The sequence below is a fragment of the Hordeum vulgare genome, chromosome 1H, assembly GCF_904849725.1.
Source record: "Hordeum vulgare subsp. vulgare chromosome 1H, MorexV3_pseudomolecules_assembly, whole genome shotgun sequence".
Lineage (NCBI taxonomy): Eukaryota > Viridiplantae > Streptophyta > Magnoliopsida > Poales > Poaceae > Hordeum > Hordeum vulgare.
In genome coordinates, this window is record NC_058518.1 from 5,535,935 (window position 1) to 5,553,461 (window position 17,527).

Here is a 17,527-nt window from a genome sequence, read left to right on the forward strand (position 1 = left end):
AGTTGCTAAGTGATTAGTAACACGAAACGAAAGCTACGGCATAAACGGAGACTAGCTAAAGGCGAGGTGACGATACGTGTTGGAAGTGTTTCCAAGGTTGATATGATCAAACGTCGCACCCTCCCCCTACCATCGGGATTGGTGTTAAACCTAAATAATTGTTATTTGGTGCTTGCGTTAAGCATTAACATGATTGGATCGTGTTTATTGCAATACGATTATTCATTTAAAGAGAATAATGCTTACTCTATTTGCTTGAATAATCACCTTCAATGGTTTATTGAATCTCGATCGTAGTGTTACACATGTTCATGATATTGGTGCCAAAAGATACGAGGTAATGATGATAGTACCACTTACTTGTGGCACTACCGCTTGAGTCATGTTGGTATAAATTGCATGAAGAGGCTCCATGCTGATGGATCTTTGTACTCACTTGATTTTGAATCACCAGTGACATGCAAATCATACCATATGAGCAAGGCCGTGTTTTCATTGAGATGAAACAAGATAGTAACTTGTTGGAAGTGATACATTTTGATGTATGCAGTCCAATAAGTGCTAAGGCACGCAGTGGATATCATTATGTTCTTACTTCACTGACGATTTGAGTAGATAGAGGAGTATTTACTTGATGAACCACAAGTCTGAAATGTTGAAAAGTTCAAAGCTATTTTAGAGTGAAGATCGTCGTGACAAGAGGATAAACAGTCTACGATATGATCATAGAGATGAATATCTGAGTTACGAGTTTTGGTACGCAGTTAAGACAATATGGAAATTGTTTCGCAGTTCATGCCACCTGGAACATTATAGTGTGATGATGTGTCTGAACGTCATAGCCACGCACTATTTGGTATGGTGCATGCTATGATGTCTCTTATCGAATTACCACTATCGTTTATGGGTTATGCATTAGAGACAACCGCATTCACTTTAAATAGGGCACCGCGTATTTCCGTTGAGATGACACAGTATAGACTGAGGTTTAGAGAAATCTAAACTATCGTTTCTTGAAAGTTTGGGGCTTCGACACTTGTGTGAAAAAGTTTCAGTCGAATAAACTCAAACCCAAAGCGGATAAATGCATCTTCATAGGATATCCAAAACAATTGGGTACATCTCCTATCTCAGATCCGAAAGCAAAGTGTTTGTTTCTAGAAACGGATCCTTTCTCGAGGAAAGGTTTCTCTCGAAAGAATTGAGTGGGAGGGTGGTAGAACTTGATGAGGTTATTGAACCATCACTTCAACCAGTGTGTAGCAGGGCGCAGGAAGTTGTTCCTGTGGCACCTACACCAATTGAAGTGAAAGCTGATGATGGTGATCATCGAGCATCGGATCAAGTTACTACAAGCCTCGTAGGTTGACAAGGTCGCGTACTAGTGCAGAGTGGTACGGTAACCCTGTCTTGGAGGTCATGTTGTTGAGCAACAGTGAACCTACGAGTTATGGAGAAAGCAATGGTGGGCCCGGATTCCGACAAATGGCTGGAAGCCATGAAATCCGAGAGAGGATCCATGTATGGAAACAAAGTGAAGACTTTGGAAGAACTACTTGATGGTCATATGACTATTGAGTAAAGATGGATCTTTAAAAGGAAGATAGACGATGGTGATAAGTCACTATTAAGAAAAGCTCGACTTGTCGCAAAGATGTTTCCGACAAGATCAAACAGTTGACTATGATGAGACTTTCTCACTCGTAGCGATGCTGAAAGTCTGTTAGAATTATGTTAGTAGTTGTTGCATTATTTATGAAATATTGCACACAGGATGTCAAAACATTGTTTCCCGACGGTTTCCTTGAGCAAACATTGTATGTGATACAACCAGGAGGTTTTGTCGATCCTAAAGATACTAGCAAGTATGCAAGCTCCAGCGATCCTTCAATGGACTGGTGCAAGCACCTCGGAGTTGGAATATACACTTTGATGAGATGATCAAAGATTTTGGATTTGTACAAGGTTTATGAGAAACTTGTATTTCCAAAGAAGTGAGTGGGAGCACTATAGAATTTCTGATAAGTATATGTGGTTGACATATTGTTGATCAGAAGTAATGTAGAATTTCTGTGAAGCATAAAAGTTTGTTTGAAAGGAGTTTTTGAAAGGAATACCTGGATTGAGCTACTTGAACGTTGAGCATCAAGATCTATGGAGATAGATCAAAACTCTTAATAGAAGTTTCAACAAGATGCATGCCTTGACAAGTTTTTGAAGGAATTCGAAATAGATCGGCAAAGAAGGAGTTCTTGACTGTGTTGTAAGGTGTGAATTTGAGTAAGACTCAAAACCCGATCACGGTAGAATAAAGAGAACAGATGAAGGTCGTCTTCTATGCCTTAGCCGTAGACTCTAAAGTATGCCATGCTGAGTACCACACCTGATGTGTGCCTTGCAGCAAGTCTGTTAAGAGGTACACAGAGTGATCCAGGATTGAATCACTGATCAGCGGTCAAAGTTATCCTTAGTAACTAAATAGACTAAGGAATTTTTCTCGATTATGGAGGTGGTTAAAGAGTTCGTCGTAAAGGGTTACGTCGATGCAAGCTTTGACACTAATCCGAATAACTATGAGTAGTGAAACGGATTCATATAGTAGAGTAGATATTTGGAGCATTTCCGAATAGCACGCAGTAGCAGCATTTATAAGATGACATAAAGATTTGTAAAGAACGCACGGATCTGAAAGTTTCAGAACCGTTGACTAAAACCTCTCTCACGAGCAACACGTGATCAGACCCCAGAACTATATGGGTGTTGGATTCGTTGAAATCACATGGTGATGTGAACTAGATTATTGACTCTAGTGCAAGTGGGAGACTGTTGGAAATATGCCCTAGAGGCAATAATAGTTAGTTATTATTATATTTCTTTGTTCATGATAATCGTTTATTATCCATGCTATAATTGTATTGATTGGAAACACAATACTTGTGTGGATACATAGACAAAACACTGTCCCTAGTAAGCCTCTAGTTGACTAGCTCGTTGATCAAAGATGGTCAAGGTTTCCTGGCCATAGGCAAGTGTTGTTACTTGATAACGGGATCACATCATTAGGAGAATCATGTGATGTACTAGACCCAAACTAATAGACGTAGCATGTTGATCGTGTCATTTTGTTGCTACTGTTTTCTGCGTGTCAAGTATTTGTTCCTCTGACCATGAGATCATATAACTCACTGACACCGGAGGAATGCTTTGTGTGTATCAAACGTCGCAACGTAACTGGGTGACTATAAATATGCTCTACAGGCATCTCCGAAGGTGTTCGTTGAGTTAGTATGGATCAAGACTGGGATTTGTCACTCTGTATGACGGAGAGGTATCTCGGGGCCCACTCGGTAATACAACATCACACACAAGCCTTGCAAGCAATGTGACTTAGTGTAAGTTGCGGGATCTTGTATTACGGAACGAGTAAAGAGACTTGCCGGTAAACGAGATTGAAATAGGTATGCGGATACTGACGATCGAATCTCGGGCAAGTAACATACCGAAGGACAAAGGGAATGACATACGGGATTATATGAATCCTTGGCACTGAGGTTCAAACGATAAGATCTTCGTAGAATATGTAGGATCCAATATGGGCATCCAGGTCCCGCTATTGGATATTAACCGAGGAGTCTCTCGGGTCATGTCTACATAGTTCTCGAACCCGCAGGGTCTGCACACTTAAGGTTTGACGTTGTTTTATGCGTATTTGAGTTATATGGTTGGTTACCGAATGTGGTTCGGAGTCCTCGATGAGATCACGGATGTCACGAGGGTTTCCGGAATGGTCCAGAAACGAAGACTGATATATAGGATGACCTCATTTGGTTACCGGAAGGTTTTCGTGCATTACCGGAAAAGTTTCGGGCTCATCGGTAGTGTACTTGGAGTGCCGGGAGGGGTGCCGGGGACCATCAGGAGGGGTGTCACGCCCCAAGGGGTCCCATGGGCTATGGGAAGAGATAAACCAGCCCCTAGTGGGCTGGAATAAGTTCCCACTAAGGCCCATAAGGTTTGAGAAGGAAAAAACACAAGGTGGAAAGAGTTTCCAAGTGGGAAGGTGGAATCCTACTCCAAGTAGGATTGGAGTAGGACTCCTCCACCTCCAATTTCGGCCAAACCTTTAGGTTTTGAGGCTGCCTCCTCCCCTCCCTCCCTCCTATATATAGTGGGGTTTTAGGGCTGATTTGAGACAACTTTTGCCACGGCAGCCCGACCACATACCTCCACGGTTTTACCTCTAGATGGCGTTTCTGCGGAGCTCGGGCGGAGCCCTGCTGAGATTAGATCACCACCAACCTCCGGAGCACCGTCACGCTGCCGGAGAACTCATCTACCTCTCCGTCTCTCTTGCTGGATCAAGAAGGCCGAGATCATCATCGAGCTGTACGTGTGCTGAACGCGGAGGTGCCGTCCGTTCGGCACTAGATCGGAGTGGATCGTGGGACGGATCGCGGGACGGTTCGTGGGACGGTACGCGGGGCGGATCGAGGGACATGAGTACGTTCCACTACATCAACCGCGTTTCTTAACGCTTCTGCTGTGCGATCTACAAGGGTACGTAGATCGGAAATACCCTCTCGTAGATGGACATCACCATGATAGGTCTTCGTGCGCGTAGGAAATTTTTTGTTTCCCATGCGACGTTACCCAACACCTCGTCCGCCGCCGCCGTAGACGTCCTCTGTCGCCAAGTTAGGGTGCATTGGACACTCGAATGAATAGCCTCTCCACACACAACTTTCTGTGTTCTTCGTGCGCACCTTCCAGGGTAAATATATCCCATTTTTACAGCAAGTTAGATCTAAAATTTTACATCCTCTATGTGAAATCTGTTTCTCCTCAAGATACGATGCGCACTTGATTCCTATCACCACAATCATTGATGAACTATGCTAAGCATCTAAGTTTATCACGAGATTCCTCAATTGTGCAAATTTTCGGATCTGTACAACTCTGGAACCCAAGAACAGTATGCTTAGGCAAATTCCTCAACCACTGGTTATATTCCTCAGACTGTCAAACTTTTTCATTTTCCTCAAATCTGAGAACGCATATGACCTCTCCAAATTCCTCGCAACCATACTCTGTTCACAGGTACACACATGTCAGCTGATGAATCACTCGGTTCTCATCACATTAACTCATTTGCAGCGTTTCTGGAAGAAACTCTTCAAGGCTCATCAGAATCCTCAAGAGTTCAAAATCATCAGCAAAATCCTCAACTGAAGAAAATGGAGGAAGACAAAAAACAGAAGGGAGGAAAGAAGCTTGAGAAAAATACAGCTGTTGATATCCCTGAGGACATTTACTTGGACTATTGCACGCCTGATGAACATGAGACAATGGCCAAGAGAAAGATACGGCTGCAGAAGATTGAACGCCGATGGGCAAAGGAATGGAACGAGTACAGGTTTGTGACTCCCAAATATGCGAAGAAATTCGCTTTGAAGCCTCCTAGCAGAAGGGCCCCACTTGAGGATCATCAAGTAGCACATCCATCAAGCCTCAAGACCATTGATGACTATCCAGATGAAAAGGAAAAGCATGGCTAAGCTCAAGAAGCAGGCAGAAGCTGCAGTGAGGAAATTTAATGAATCCTCAGATGCTGCCTCCGGTGCTGCTAATTCCTCAGCTGCATAAACTGAGGCTCAGAAATTCCTCAAATGCAGTCTGTGCCATCAAAGCCAAGGGCTCCAAAGCCTCAAGAGAAGTCTGTTCAGGCTTCTGTCACAAAACCCTCAGCACCAAAACCCTCATTACCAAAACCTTCAACACCAAAACCATCAGCGCCAAAACCCTCAGTACCAATCTCCTCAGCACAAAAATCCTCAGCTCCACCTCCAAAGCCTCAAGAGAGACCAGTACAGAAGCAAGTCGTGAAGCCAATGACCGCCAACTCCAGCTCCTCACTCCCAGCTGCAACTAGCTCGGAGGCAAAGTCTTCAACACCTCCTGCGAAGACTTTGGCAACTGCTGAACGTGCACCTCTGCCCAGCCCCAGCAAAATCATCGCAGTCCCTTCTGCATCAGAGGGAAGTGATGAATATGATGATGAAACCCTGCAAGCCATCATCAGAAACAAGCAAGAAAGAGTAGCTCAAGCATCAGGCAGTGCTATTCCTCTGGCCATGGACCCCAAGGTCCTCCTTGGCTACATCAATATCTGGTATGAGGATCCAAACACCCCTATTGATGATTTGAAGCTTCCCCTTGGCATCAACCACATGGTGGCCACCTTCATAAATGAAGCCAAGTGGAAAGAACAGCAGGCCAGGCAGGCAAAGGTTGCAAAGATAAAAAGGAGAAATTCCTCAGGCAGAATCTTCTCAAACTGACTCCTGATGTACTGGTGACTAGACAGGCAGAGCTACAGAAATTGACTGACAAGTACACCAAGCTGTCAGATCGCAAAAGCCTCAAGAGCAATTTCATCAAGCTGGCCACTAGTGCTGTTGATGACTACAACAAGAGAACTGCACCCCCAGCACCAACCCCTCATCCCTTAGTTGAGGAGCCAGCAGATGAATCTCCTCAGGAGGAGGAAACTCCTCAAGCTGAGGAAGTACACCAAGAGCGCCGTGTTGATGAACCGACCATTGAAGAAATCATCACGGAAACTCCAATTGATGAACTTGCTGCCACTGATGAGACTGCTCCTGATCCAGCTGCTTCATCAAAGCAGGCTGATGACTCTGTTCCAGCTGGTTCCTCAATACCAACTGAAGAAACTGAAGAGAGAACACCTTCACCAAAAGCTTCAAAGGTGAAGAAGATAATTCCGTCTGCACCAGACGTGAAGAAAACAAAGGCTGCTGAAAAGGAAGCCAAGAAGAGAAAAGCCTCCTCAGCAGTAGATGAAACAGAGGCAAAGCGCCTCAAGGAAATTGAAGAAACTGCTCCTATGGACCCGGTGCCTCTCAATGTCGCCCCTTCCTATGAGATGGTCGTCATTGATGACCCAGCTACGACGAGAAATGAGGAAATGAAGGATGTCGCTCCTGAGGAACACACTGATGAGGAAATTCAGATTGACGACAGTCCTCAACCTCATATTCCTCAGACAGAAACTGCTCAAGCATCAGCTGCACCAGCTGATGAAACTGCTTTTGCCACAGAACCAGCTAAGGAAAAAAAAACTGAAAATCCTCAAGCTAAAGAAATCCAAAACTCTGAGCAAAATCCTCAAGATGAGGAACAGGCTGATCAGCCTCCTCCAATTGAGAAAGAAGCAGAAATTCTTCAGCCTGAAGCTCAGTCAGAGAAAGCACCATCTCCTCAGCATGAAGTACCAGCTGATGAAATTCCTCACCTTGAGGAAAATGCTGAAGAAAATGCACTCGTTGTGCTCAACCCGAGACTGCTATTGTTGTTCCCCCCCTACAGCAAAATCTTCAGCCAGTTTAGCGTCAGCCATTCTCCAAGCGTCCAAAGTTTCAGAAAGAAAATTTCTTTGAGGAACGCATGTACTTCATCGGAGAGAACCCTTATGACAAGCCTGAAATGAGGCATCTGAAGTTTTGGACAAGGACTCAGATGAACTACTATGCCTCTGTGCTCTGTGGACGCAACAAGATTTTCCAGCACAGGCACATTCCTCATGTTGAGCTTGAAGCAATACCTTGCCTAGAGCCAGTCCTCAGTGTACTCCACGATGCAGGTTTGCTCCCAATGTGCTCAGACATATCAGACTGGAACAACGAGCTTATTCTTCAGTTCTATGCCACTCTTCACATATATGGCAACCCTCAAGACATTAACACATGGGTGTTTGATTGGATGACCCAAAACACTCACTACAAGGCTCCTGCTTCTGAACTCCTCAGAGAACTGCCCGTACCAATTCCCTCAGATGGGGCAGTGAAACTTTATGGTGAGCGTGAGCTGCCAAATGGAATGATGGAAGTCCTCATGAATCCTTTGGCTGCAGGCAAATCTTCAAGAACAACCTTCCTCGTCCACGAGCTCAAGTACACACCCCGGTCTGTATACAGAATCCTCTGTAGTGTGCTCGCACCGATCAAAGGCCATGACGATGAAGAAGATGTTGTAGGCTTCAAGAAGAATATCCTCTTCAACATCATTCACGGTATTCCTATCAATATCCATGATTTCTTCTGAAGGACTTTGGTCGACAATGCCATGTGCCCCTTTGATCACAAGATATATGCCCCGTGGATTATGAGATTCATCAGGACAAGGACAGGCATCAACTTTCACGCTGATTGTCAAAACCATGTTGGTTATATGCCTCCTATCCGAGTCAACAAGAAGACTTTCGAGCCCATTGAAGGAAAAGGAAAATCTGTGATTGAAGAAGGCAGCAGGCCCCTTGATGGCCAGTTCAGAGAGCCAGAAGCTTATTCTTCATGGGACGATACTGAGACTCGTCCAGCAAGCCCAGTTCCTCCTCGCGTGCTGAATACCAGAGAGCTCCTCCTCAGTCTTCACTAGAAGGTGGATCGCAACCACAAATGGGTCAAACGCCAGTTTGGTGCCATTGTGAAAACCCTCACTGAAACACAGAACTCTGTGAAGATTAACCATCACTATCTGCATGAGGTTTTCGATCGCACCTGAGCTACACTTGCACATCTGAAGACTCAGACTGAGCTTGAAGAAATGAACTTTGAGCGAGATTTTGACTGGTCGTGGCCTCCCAAGAAGAAGTTCAGGCCCATTCCAGTGCCAGACCTTGAAGACAGCTCATTTTCTTCATTCCGCATTGCTGAATCTGATGAAGAACAACTCGACACTGCAACCGGCCCCAGGAAGAAGACTACTCCCAAGAAGCATCATGACTCTTCCTCGACCGCCAAGAAATGAAGTCTTCACGGGCGTTAGTCCTCAGTTTGTCCCTTTTTGTCACTTGATGACAAAGGGGGAGAAACTCGAGAGTTAGTCTTCAAGCGGGATATTTTTGGGGCTTATAAACTATATATAAGTTACAAACTCTTGGCTCTTCTGAAGTTTTATGTAATGAGTTGTAACTTAAGCCCGATGGTACTCTGACGCTTTTGAACGTTTTTCTTCGCATGCTTATTCCTCAAGTTTTAATGCACGCATGCTGGAATTCGTCAGATACCATTTGTCATCATGCATCTTCATTTTCTTCATATGATATGTTATATGTATGCATGATTTACAAGACTCAGGGGGAGATCTCCATGATATAAATCATCAATGTGCATTTGCTGTGAAAAGCAAAATCCTCAAGATATGCACATCTTCAGGGGGAGTCTCTCTGAATCTTGTTTTCAAATTCCTCAAATGAGTATTTACACTTCATATTTTTATTCCCTGTTGAAGACTTAACCTAATTGTCATCAACCACCAAAAAGGGGGAGATTGTAAGTGCATCTAGTGCCCGTTAGTGATTTTGGTGGTTTGAAGACTTATAGGTTAAGTATCTAATGTGTTTGTGAGTGTACACATGATCTATAAGTCATTGAGGAGTTTGAGATATTTGAAGAATATCGACCCCTAAAAATATATGTCTTCAGTTGAAGAAATTGGTCTGAAGCTGAAGAAATGAATCGCGAGGATTCTGAGATGAAATTGACATTCCTCATGAAGATACTGATATTGAGAAGTCCGGTGGTTCCTGAAGAAAATCATTCTGAAGAATTTGAAGCATGAAGATTTACACTTTCTGTTTTACTTTCTTCGCATTTGAGTAATAGGAACACCGTACTGTTAAAGGGGGTCGAAGTTACACTATGGAATGAATTTCCTCATGATGCTCAACCCAAGCCTAATCCTACCAAAAGCCTCAAGTGAGGAATACGAGTGACATGAGGACTCTCACAGTTGAGGGTTCCGACTGTTTCGATAACCACGCCAAGTCATTGGTCTTATCCACTCCAACGGTCATATTATTTAAGGGCATTAGTGTCAAATCATGTCGGGATGCTCCCAGGCTATAAATAGCCACCCCCCACAACCACTAGCTGGTTGGCTGCTCCGTTAGAAACTGACACTTGTCATAAGAGCTTTCGAGAGTAATTCATAAGTGAGGAAATACACCACCCACCGAAACCACAAACCAAACCTAGTGATTGAGCATCACTGAAGAAGTTGTTCCTGTGTGGGACTGAAGCCTTTTACCTTTGAGGACTGTGCATCCTCCAGACGGTTAGGCGTCATGGTCTAGAGCTTTCCAGCAGTCAATTGTGGATCGCCGGGTGACCAAGTTTGTGAGAGTTTGGAAGTCTGCCCTGAAGACTTACCACGAGTGTTGGGCGAGGACTGTGTGTCCTTAGCTCAAGGAGAATATGGTAGGGACTGTGTGTCCCGGGACTGGGTGTCCTTTGGTTTCAATACCAAGCCGCTCCAAACCAGATGTACAACTGTCACAGCAGTTGGAACTGGGTCATCAACAACTGTCTTCACAAAGAAACGGGTTCTAATTCCTCAACTCTTTACTTTCCTTGTATTGTGTGTTGATGACTTTCACTGTGACTGTTTGAAGAATTTGCTGAAGACTTTCTCTGAATTTCCTCAACCCCAAATTCTTCACGATAGTTAATCATCATCTGTATTCTGCGTGCCTGCGTACTGTGCAATCTGTTTTCACATTGTTCACTCTGAAATACTGCTGTTGTGAACGTTTGCACGTCTGATCATTTACTGTTTCCGCTGTAAGTTAGTCATCAGTGAGGAATTTCCTCAAAAGGAATTTCCTCAGTGATGAAATTCTAAAGATCTCCTATTCACCCCCCTCTAGTCGATATAACGCACTTTCAGTACGACAGAAACACTCCGTCCTTTAATAGTAGGTAGAGATTGGTTGTGATCCGACCTTTTATCGAGTGTTTTTTCCCACGCACTTGGCAAACGGAGCTTTTGCCTAGTGCATCCCAAAACACATGTTGTTAACCATGGAAATGACATGGAAATATTCACTGCAAAAATTATAACATGATTTAAGATCTATAAAATCTTCACATACAACATTTTACTCGCTCTGTCCCGAAATAAGTGTCTCAATTTAGTGCAATTTTGTACTAGAGATAGTACAAAGTTGAGACATTTATATTGAGACGAAGTAAGTATTTTCCATCACGTATAGAATTACTACAGAAACTTATTATTTGCAATCGCAAAATGAGAATGACTACAAATCCAGGAGTATGTTTCTCCTATACATTTTCAATATATTGAACATGACACCCTCACATGGGCGAGGACCATTGTGCTAGTTCCATCAAACATTACATGCTAGTTCTATCAAACATATAATTGCATAATATATCTATCAATCCTAGTTATCTTGTTAAACCCTTGCTATATAATTTCCAAATTGATCATTTGAAGTGATATTGATGATGCGAATCAACACGATGTCATGTGAAAAAACCATGTATTGTGCTTTTTGTAGACAGATAAGTAGATAGATAAACCAAAACACATTTAACTGTGTATTTATCCTTCAATCTCATACACTTGTCTTGCTCATAAAACAAAGAAATACATTTGTCCTAGAGGGAAAAGCAGAACACATGGCATCATGGATCACATTTCCAAAAAAAAAGTTGCTTGATGCTTTAATAAAATTGCCCATCTCCAAAAACAAAAAAAGGCATCATAGATCACATCTATTTCCATTTCATACACTTTGCCATCTCACTTAGTTTGCACATACATACGCGCAGACATACCCATAATTAATAATAAGTCACGCCGCATGCATGCACGTGCCAAATTATTGAGGTACATGTGTGCATGTGCACGTGATGTTGTGTTAAACCATAGTTGGTCGCTCCTCGTCGATGTTTCGATGATGCCATGCTTAATATCCTTGGAACTGGGGAGGTGGTGGTGACGCGTATTTCGCCGACACGACCGGCGGCATGATGAACTCGTCGAACTTCGGGGGAGGAAGAGATTCCGACGGAGGTGGTTGTGGCTCTTCTTTGACCGGTGGTGGAGTGGATTTTGCTGGAGGAGGCAACAACACTGGTGCCGGTGGCGGTGAGCTGACTGGGGCCGGTGGTGGAGGAGACTTGACTGGAGGCGGCGGTGAGCTAACTGGGGCGGGAGGTGGTGGAGATTTCACCGGAGGAGGTGGTGAGCTCACCGGTGCGGGTGGAGGCTTCACCGGTACCGGTGGTGGTGAATAGACTGGTGCTGGTGGAGGAGGAGACTTGACTGGAGGTGGCGGCGAGCTAACTGGAGCGGGTGGTGGTGGAGATTTCACTGGAGCCGGTGGAGGCTTCACCGGTGCCGGTGGTGGAAGTACCTTAACCGGCGTTGGTGGTGGAAGTACCTTAACCGGAGCTGGTGGAGGAAGCACCTTCTCGGGTGCGGGTGGTGGTGGAGATTTCACTGGAGGAGGTGGTGAGCTCACCGGAGCCGGTGGAGGCTTCACCGGTGCCGGTGGTGGAAGCACCTTCTCCGGTGCCGGTGGTGGAAGTACCTTAACCGGCGTTGGTGGTGGAAGTACCTTAACCGGAGCTGGTGGAGGAAGCACCTTCTCAGGTGCGGGTGGTGGTGGAGATTTCACTGGAGGAGGTGGTGAGCTCACCGGAGCCGGTGGAGGCTTCACTGGTGCCGGTGGTGGAAGCACCTTCTCTGGTGCGGGTGGTGGAAGTACCTTAACCGGCGTTGGTGGTGGTAGTACCTTCTCGGGTGCGGGTGGCGGAAGTACCTTAACCGGCGCTGGTGCTGGTGAGCTCACTGGAGCTGGTGGAGGCTTCACCGGTACTGGTGGTGGTGAGCTGACTGGTGCTGGCGGTGGTGGGGACTTCACAGGAGGTGGCGGTGAGCTCACGGGAGCCGGTGGTGGTAATGATTTCTCAGGCGTATGTTCTTTTGGTGGAGATGACTTCACCGGTGGTGGCAGTGATTCAGTATGTTTTGCTGGTGGTTCATACTCCTCTACCGGAGGCGAAGGAGTCTTTGCCGGAGTTGGTGGTGGCATTGCCTTTTCTTTAGGTGGGATCACCGGTGTTTCGGTTGGCGGAGCCTTCTTCGGTGCGGGTGGTGGAGAGTAGACCGGTGCGGGTGGCGGAGGTGATTTCACTGGAGGTGGTGGGGAGCTCACTGGCGCAGGCGGGGGAGGAGATTTCACCGGGGGTGGTGGGGAGTAGACCGGTGCGGGTGGGGGAGGAGACTTAACCGGAGGTGGCGGAGAGCTCACCGGTGCCGGTGGTGGGGGAGATTTCACCGGGGGTGGTGGAGAGTAGACCGGTGCGGGTGGGGGAGGAGACTTCACCGGAGGTGGTGGGGAGCTCACCGGTGCGGGCGGGGGTGGAGACTTGACGGGAGGTGGTGGAGAGCTCACCGGTGCCGGCGGGGGTGGAGATTTCACAGGGGGTGGCGGAAGCACCTTCACCGGTGCCGGTGGTGGAAGAACCTTTTTCTCTGGCGCGGGCGGCGGAAGCACCTTAACCGACGGCGGTGGCGGAAGCACCCTATACTCAGGTGCGGGTGGCGGAAGCACCTTTTCGGGTGCGGGCGGCGGAAGCACCTTAACCGGCGCTGGTGGCGGAAGCACCTTAACCGGCGCTGGTGGCGGAAGCACCTTTTCGGGTGCGGGCGGCGGAAGCACCTTCACCGGTGCTGGTGGCGGAAGCACCTTCTCGGGCGCGGGCGGCGGAAGCACCTTAACCGGCGCTGGTGGTGGAAGCACCTTCTCGGGTGCGGGCGGCGGAAGCACCTTAACCGGCGCTGGTGGTGGTAGCACCTTCTCGGACGCGGGCGGCGGAAGCACCTTGACCGGCGCTGGTGGTGGTAGCACCTTCTCGGACGCGGGCGGCGGAAGCACCTTGACGGGCGCTGGTGGTGGAAGCACCTTGACCGGAGGTGTGTACTCTTCGGACGGAGGCGCCCTATTGCGTTCAGGTGTCAACGGGAGCCAGCCGGAACTCGGAGGTGGCGGAGCGGAAGCATACTCTTCCTTGGGTGGCGGAGCGGAAGCATACTCTTCCTTGGGTGGCGGAGCGGAAGCATACTCTTCCTTGGGTGGCGGCGGCGGCGACCCCCTTGCCGGCCCAACAATCGGTGGCAGAACGGACGGCTCGGGTGCTGCTACCGGGTACGATGGCTTTACGGGCCCAATTATCGGCGGCATGGCCGCTTCCTCCGGCGGCGATGCCTTGGCGGGCGTCGTGTACCCGGCACACGTGTGGGTGCTGCAGTCGACGGGGCGCGCGAGCACGGGCGCGCACTGGAGCGCGGTCTTCTGCGCTGGCCGGAGCGTGCCGAGGCAGTTGTTTGCGTCGTCGAGGTTCACCTCCGACTTGTCGGAGGGCATGCATGGCGCGGACTCGGACTCGAAGAAGTTGGAGGCGAAGCTGAAGTTGACGAGCGCGGGGAGCTCGCAGATTGCCTCGTGCACGACGCCGGTCAAGACGTTCCTGGAGACGTCGAGCTGCTCGATCTTGCTGCAGCCTGAGAGCTCCTTGGGAAGGGACCCGACGAGGCCGTTGCCGCTGACGTCGACGACGGTGGTGTTCTTGAGCATGCCGATCTCGAGCGGCATGCAGCCGTCGAGGGTGTTGTTGAGGAAGATGATCTCGTCGAGCGTCTTGGCCATGCGGCCGATGCTCTTGGGGATGCACCCCACGAACTTGTTGTTGGCGAAGACGATGACGGAGGCGGTGGAGTTGCCGATGTTCTCCGGGATGGGGCCGACGAAGCGGTTGCTGTTGACGAAGATGGCGTCGTACTCCTTGTCGAAGAGCGCCGGCGGGAGTTCGCCCTCGAACTCGTTGAACCGGATGTCGACGTACTTGACCGACACCATCTCGAGCACGACGTAGGGGAAGACCCCGACGAAGCGGTTGTTGCTGACGTCGAACTCGTAGAGGATGGTGAGGCGCGCCATGCTCTTGGGGATGATGCCGCAGAAGCGGTTGGAGTTGATGTGGAAGAAGGCGAGGTCGGTGAGCAGGCCCAGCTCCGGCGGAAGGTATCCGGCGATGTCGGCGCCGTTGAGGTCGATCCCGGCAACCACGGTGGCGTTGGCGTCGTCCAGCGCCTGCGCGCAGACCACGCCGTTGTAGGAGCACACGTCGGTGCCCACCCAGTTGCTGGTGAAGTTCTTGGGGTCGGAGTAGAAGGCCTTGCGCCAGGCCTGGAGCCCGATGTAGGCGCGCCGGAGCCGCCCGTTCGCGAAGGTCTTGCCGCCAGCGGCGGCCTTGTCGTCCATCTCCAGGTCCGAGGGGAGCTCGCCGTCCTCGCCAACGCCCACGCCATCCTCGCCGGCCTCGCTTATGGCCACCAGCTGGCGGTGCGCGATGTTCGAGGCCTCTTCCCTGGTGACGGCACGGGCAGAAGAGAGGAAGGCGGCAAGGAGGAGGAGGAGCGCGGCCGCAAGACGGCGGCCATCGGGCTGCAGCGGCCCGCGTTGATCCATCGGCGAACTGGTTGTCGTCGTCGGTCCGGCAATGTGTGATGCCCACCGCCTCCCTCGTTCCGGCGATATATAGGAACAGCTATGCATGCGTGCTAGCGTGTTCGTCGGTGGCGTCGATCAAGATGGATGGCCGGTGTGGCAAGGTCTCGCCGTGGAGGGCTGCGCTCGTTCGGCGGCGCGAGGTTGGAGGAGAGGTCGGAGAGAAACAAGGAGTGGTTACACGGCCCATCTTCCATCTTCCATGGCGTACGTACGTGTTCCTTCTTCCTTGCATGCATGCATGCAAGAGTTCCATTTCACTGCCGTGGCTAGTGGCAAGTGGCAACCGAGATTGACGCCATGGCCGGCTTATAAAATTTTAAATATGCATATATAGCTTTTGGATATAATAAGTCTAACTTATGATCCTTCTGAACATTTTAATTCGGGTGAAAAAGCGTCAAAACATGACCAATATTGGCCATGTTTTGACATATTTGAAATTACGAGCTTCGAAACGCTTGGTGCAAGTTAGTAAAACTTCATGAAACCATGAAACATTGTCACATACATTTAAATTCTACAAGTCATGTATCTCCATGAGATTTCACTAAAATAAATTGAATACGTCCGAACTAATCATTTTTTGTCATTCTTTCTGAAATATATTTTTAGTTAATTTTTAGACAATGAGATGTTTTTCAATTTTATTGGAATATGACAGAAATATTTGAAAGTTGCGTGATTTTATTCGGAAATAGAATGCAATACGAAGAAAAATTAAGTTTCATATGATTATCTCTGAATTATATTTATCAACTTCTTCAATGCAATAACATATTTGGTTCATGTATGAAATAATATTTACATTTGATTGAATATGACCAATCTAATAAAAAAATCATTGTGCTTGAAGAAATATTTAACTTTTTTTCAAATATCAAAACATTTGATAGTTGTATAAAAATGTTTCAGAATTTCATTGGATGTGACTAACATATTCGAAATTTGAGTGACATCATTGTGAGATGTCTATATAATTGAATGGCATATGATTATTTGTGTGGTTATTTATTTATGAATTATATATTTCATTTTTTCCAAACAATCCAATATTTGGTACCATTGTGAAATGTTTCAAGTCTATTTAATATGAAAATAATAATTGATATTAATTAGAAATATCTATGAGATGTTGGCTATATAGATTCTAAGATGTAACTAAAACCATAAAAATATGTGTGGTTATTTATAAATTATCCTTTAAAAATGAAAATGGAATTTAAGTAACAAAGTTAATAGATGTGAAGAAAAATAATTAGTTTTTGAATGACAAGAAACAATTTAACAAATTTGGATCACAATATGTCTCATGATTTGTTTGAGACATTTCATTGAAATGACGAGTTCTTTATTACCTCTATGAAATGTTTCTAAAATTATTTGAAACAACGACTCAAAAAGTGTAAAACATGGTTAGATTCATATGCTTGCAACTCTCTCCATAAATATAATGTCGGGGAACGTTGCATGGAAAACAAAAAAAATTCCTACGCACACGAAGACCTATCATGATGATGTCCATCTACGAGAGGAGATTTGGATCTACGTACCCGAGTAGATCGCACAGCAGGAAACATTAAGAAACGCGGTTGATGTAGTGGAACGTCTTTACGTCCCTCGATCAGCCCCACGAACCATGAGATTTCACTAAAATAAATTGAATATGTCCGAACTAATCATTTTTTGTCATTCTTTATGAAATATATTTTTAGTTAATTTTTAGACAATGAAATGTTTTTCAATTTTATTGGAATATGACAAAAATATTTGAAAGTTGTGTGATTTTTTTGTGATTTTATTCGGAAATTAAATGCAATATGAACAAAAATTATGTTTCATATGATTATCTTTGAATTATATTTATCAACTTCTTCAATGCAATAAAATATTTGGTGCATGTATGAAATAATATTTACATTTGATTGAATATGACTGATCTAATGAAAAATTCATTGTGCTTCATGAAATATATATTTATTTATTTTCAAATATCAAAACATTTGATAATTGTATAAATATGTTTTAGAATTTCATTGGAATGTGACTAAAATATTTGAAATTTGAGTGACATCATCGTGAGGTGTCTATATAATTGAATGACATATAATTATTTATGTGATCATT

At 46.2% G+C, this 17,527-nt stretch overlaps 1 protein-coding gene across 1 annotated transcript; it reads right to left on the reverse strand.

Moving 5' to 3' along the window:
* Nucleotides 1-11,346: 11,346 nt before the first annotated feature.
* Nucleotides 11,347-15,663, reverse strand: LOC123403890 (pollen-specific leucine-rich repeat extensin-like protein 3). The gene has a single exon (XM_045097804.1). The coding sequence runs from the start codon at nucleotides 15,359-15,361 to the stop codon at nucleotides 11,792-11,794; it is 3,570 nt and encodes a 1,189-aa protein (XP_044953739.1). The 5' UTR covers nucleotides 15,362-15,663; the 3' UTR covers nucleotides 11,347-11,791.
* Nucleotides 15,664-17,527: the final 1,864 nt, after the last annotated feature.

Excerpts from the sequence above, each read along its gene's own strand:
- LOC123403890 (XM_045097804.1), bottom strand. The coding sequence starts at position 15,361 with ATGGATCAACGCGGGCCGCTGCAGCCCGATGGCCGCCGTCTTGCGGCC.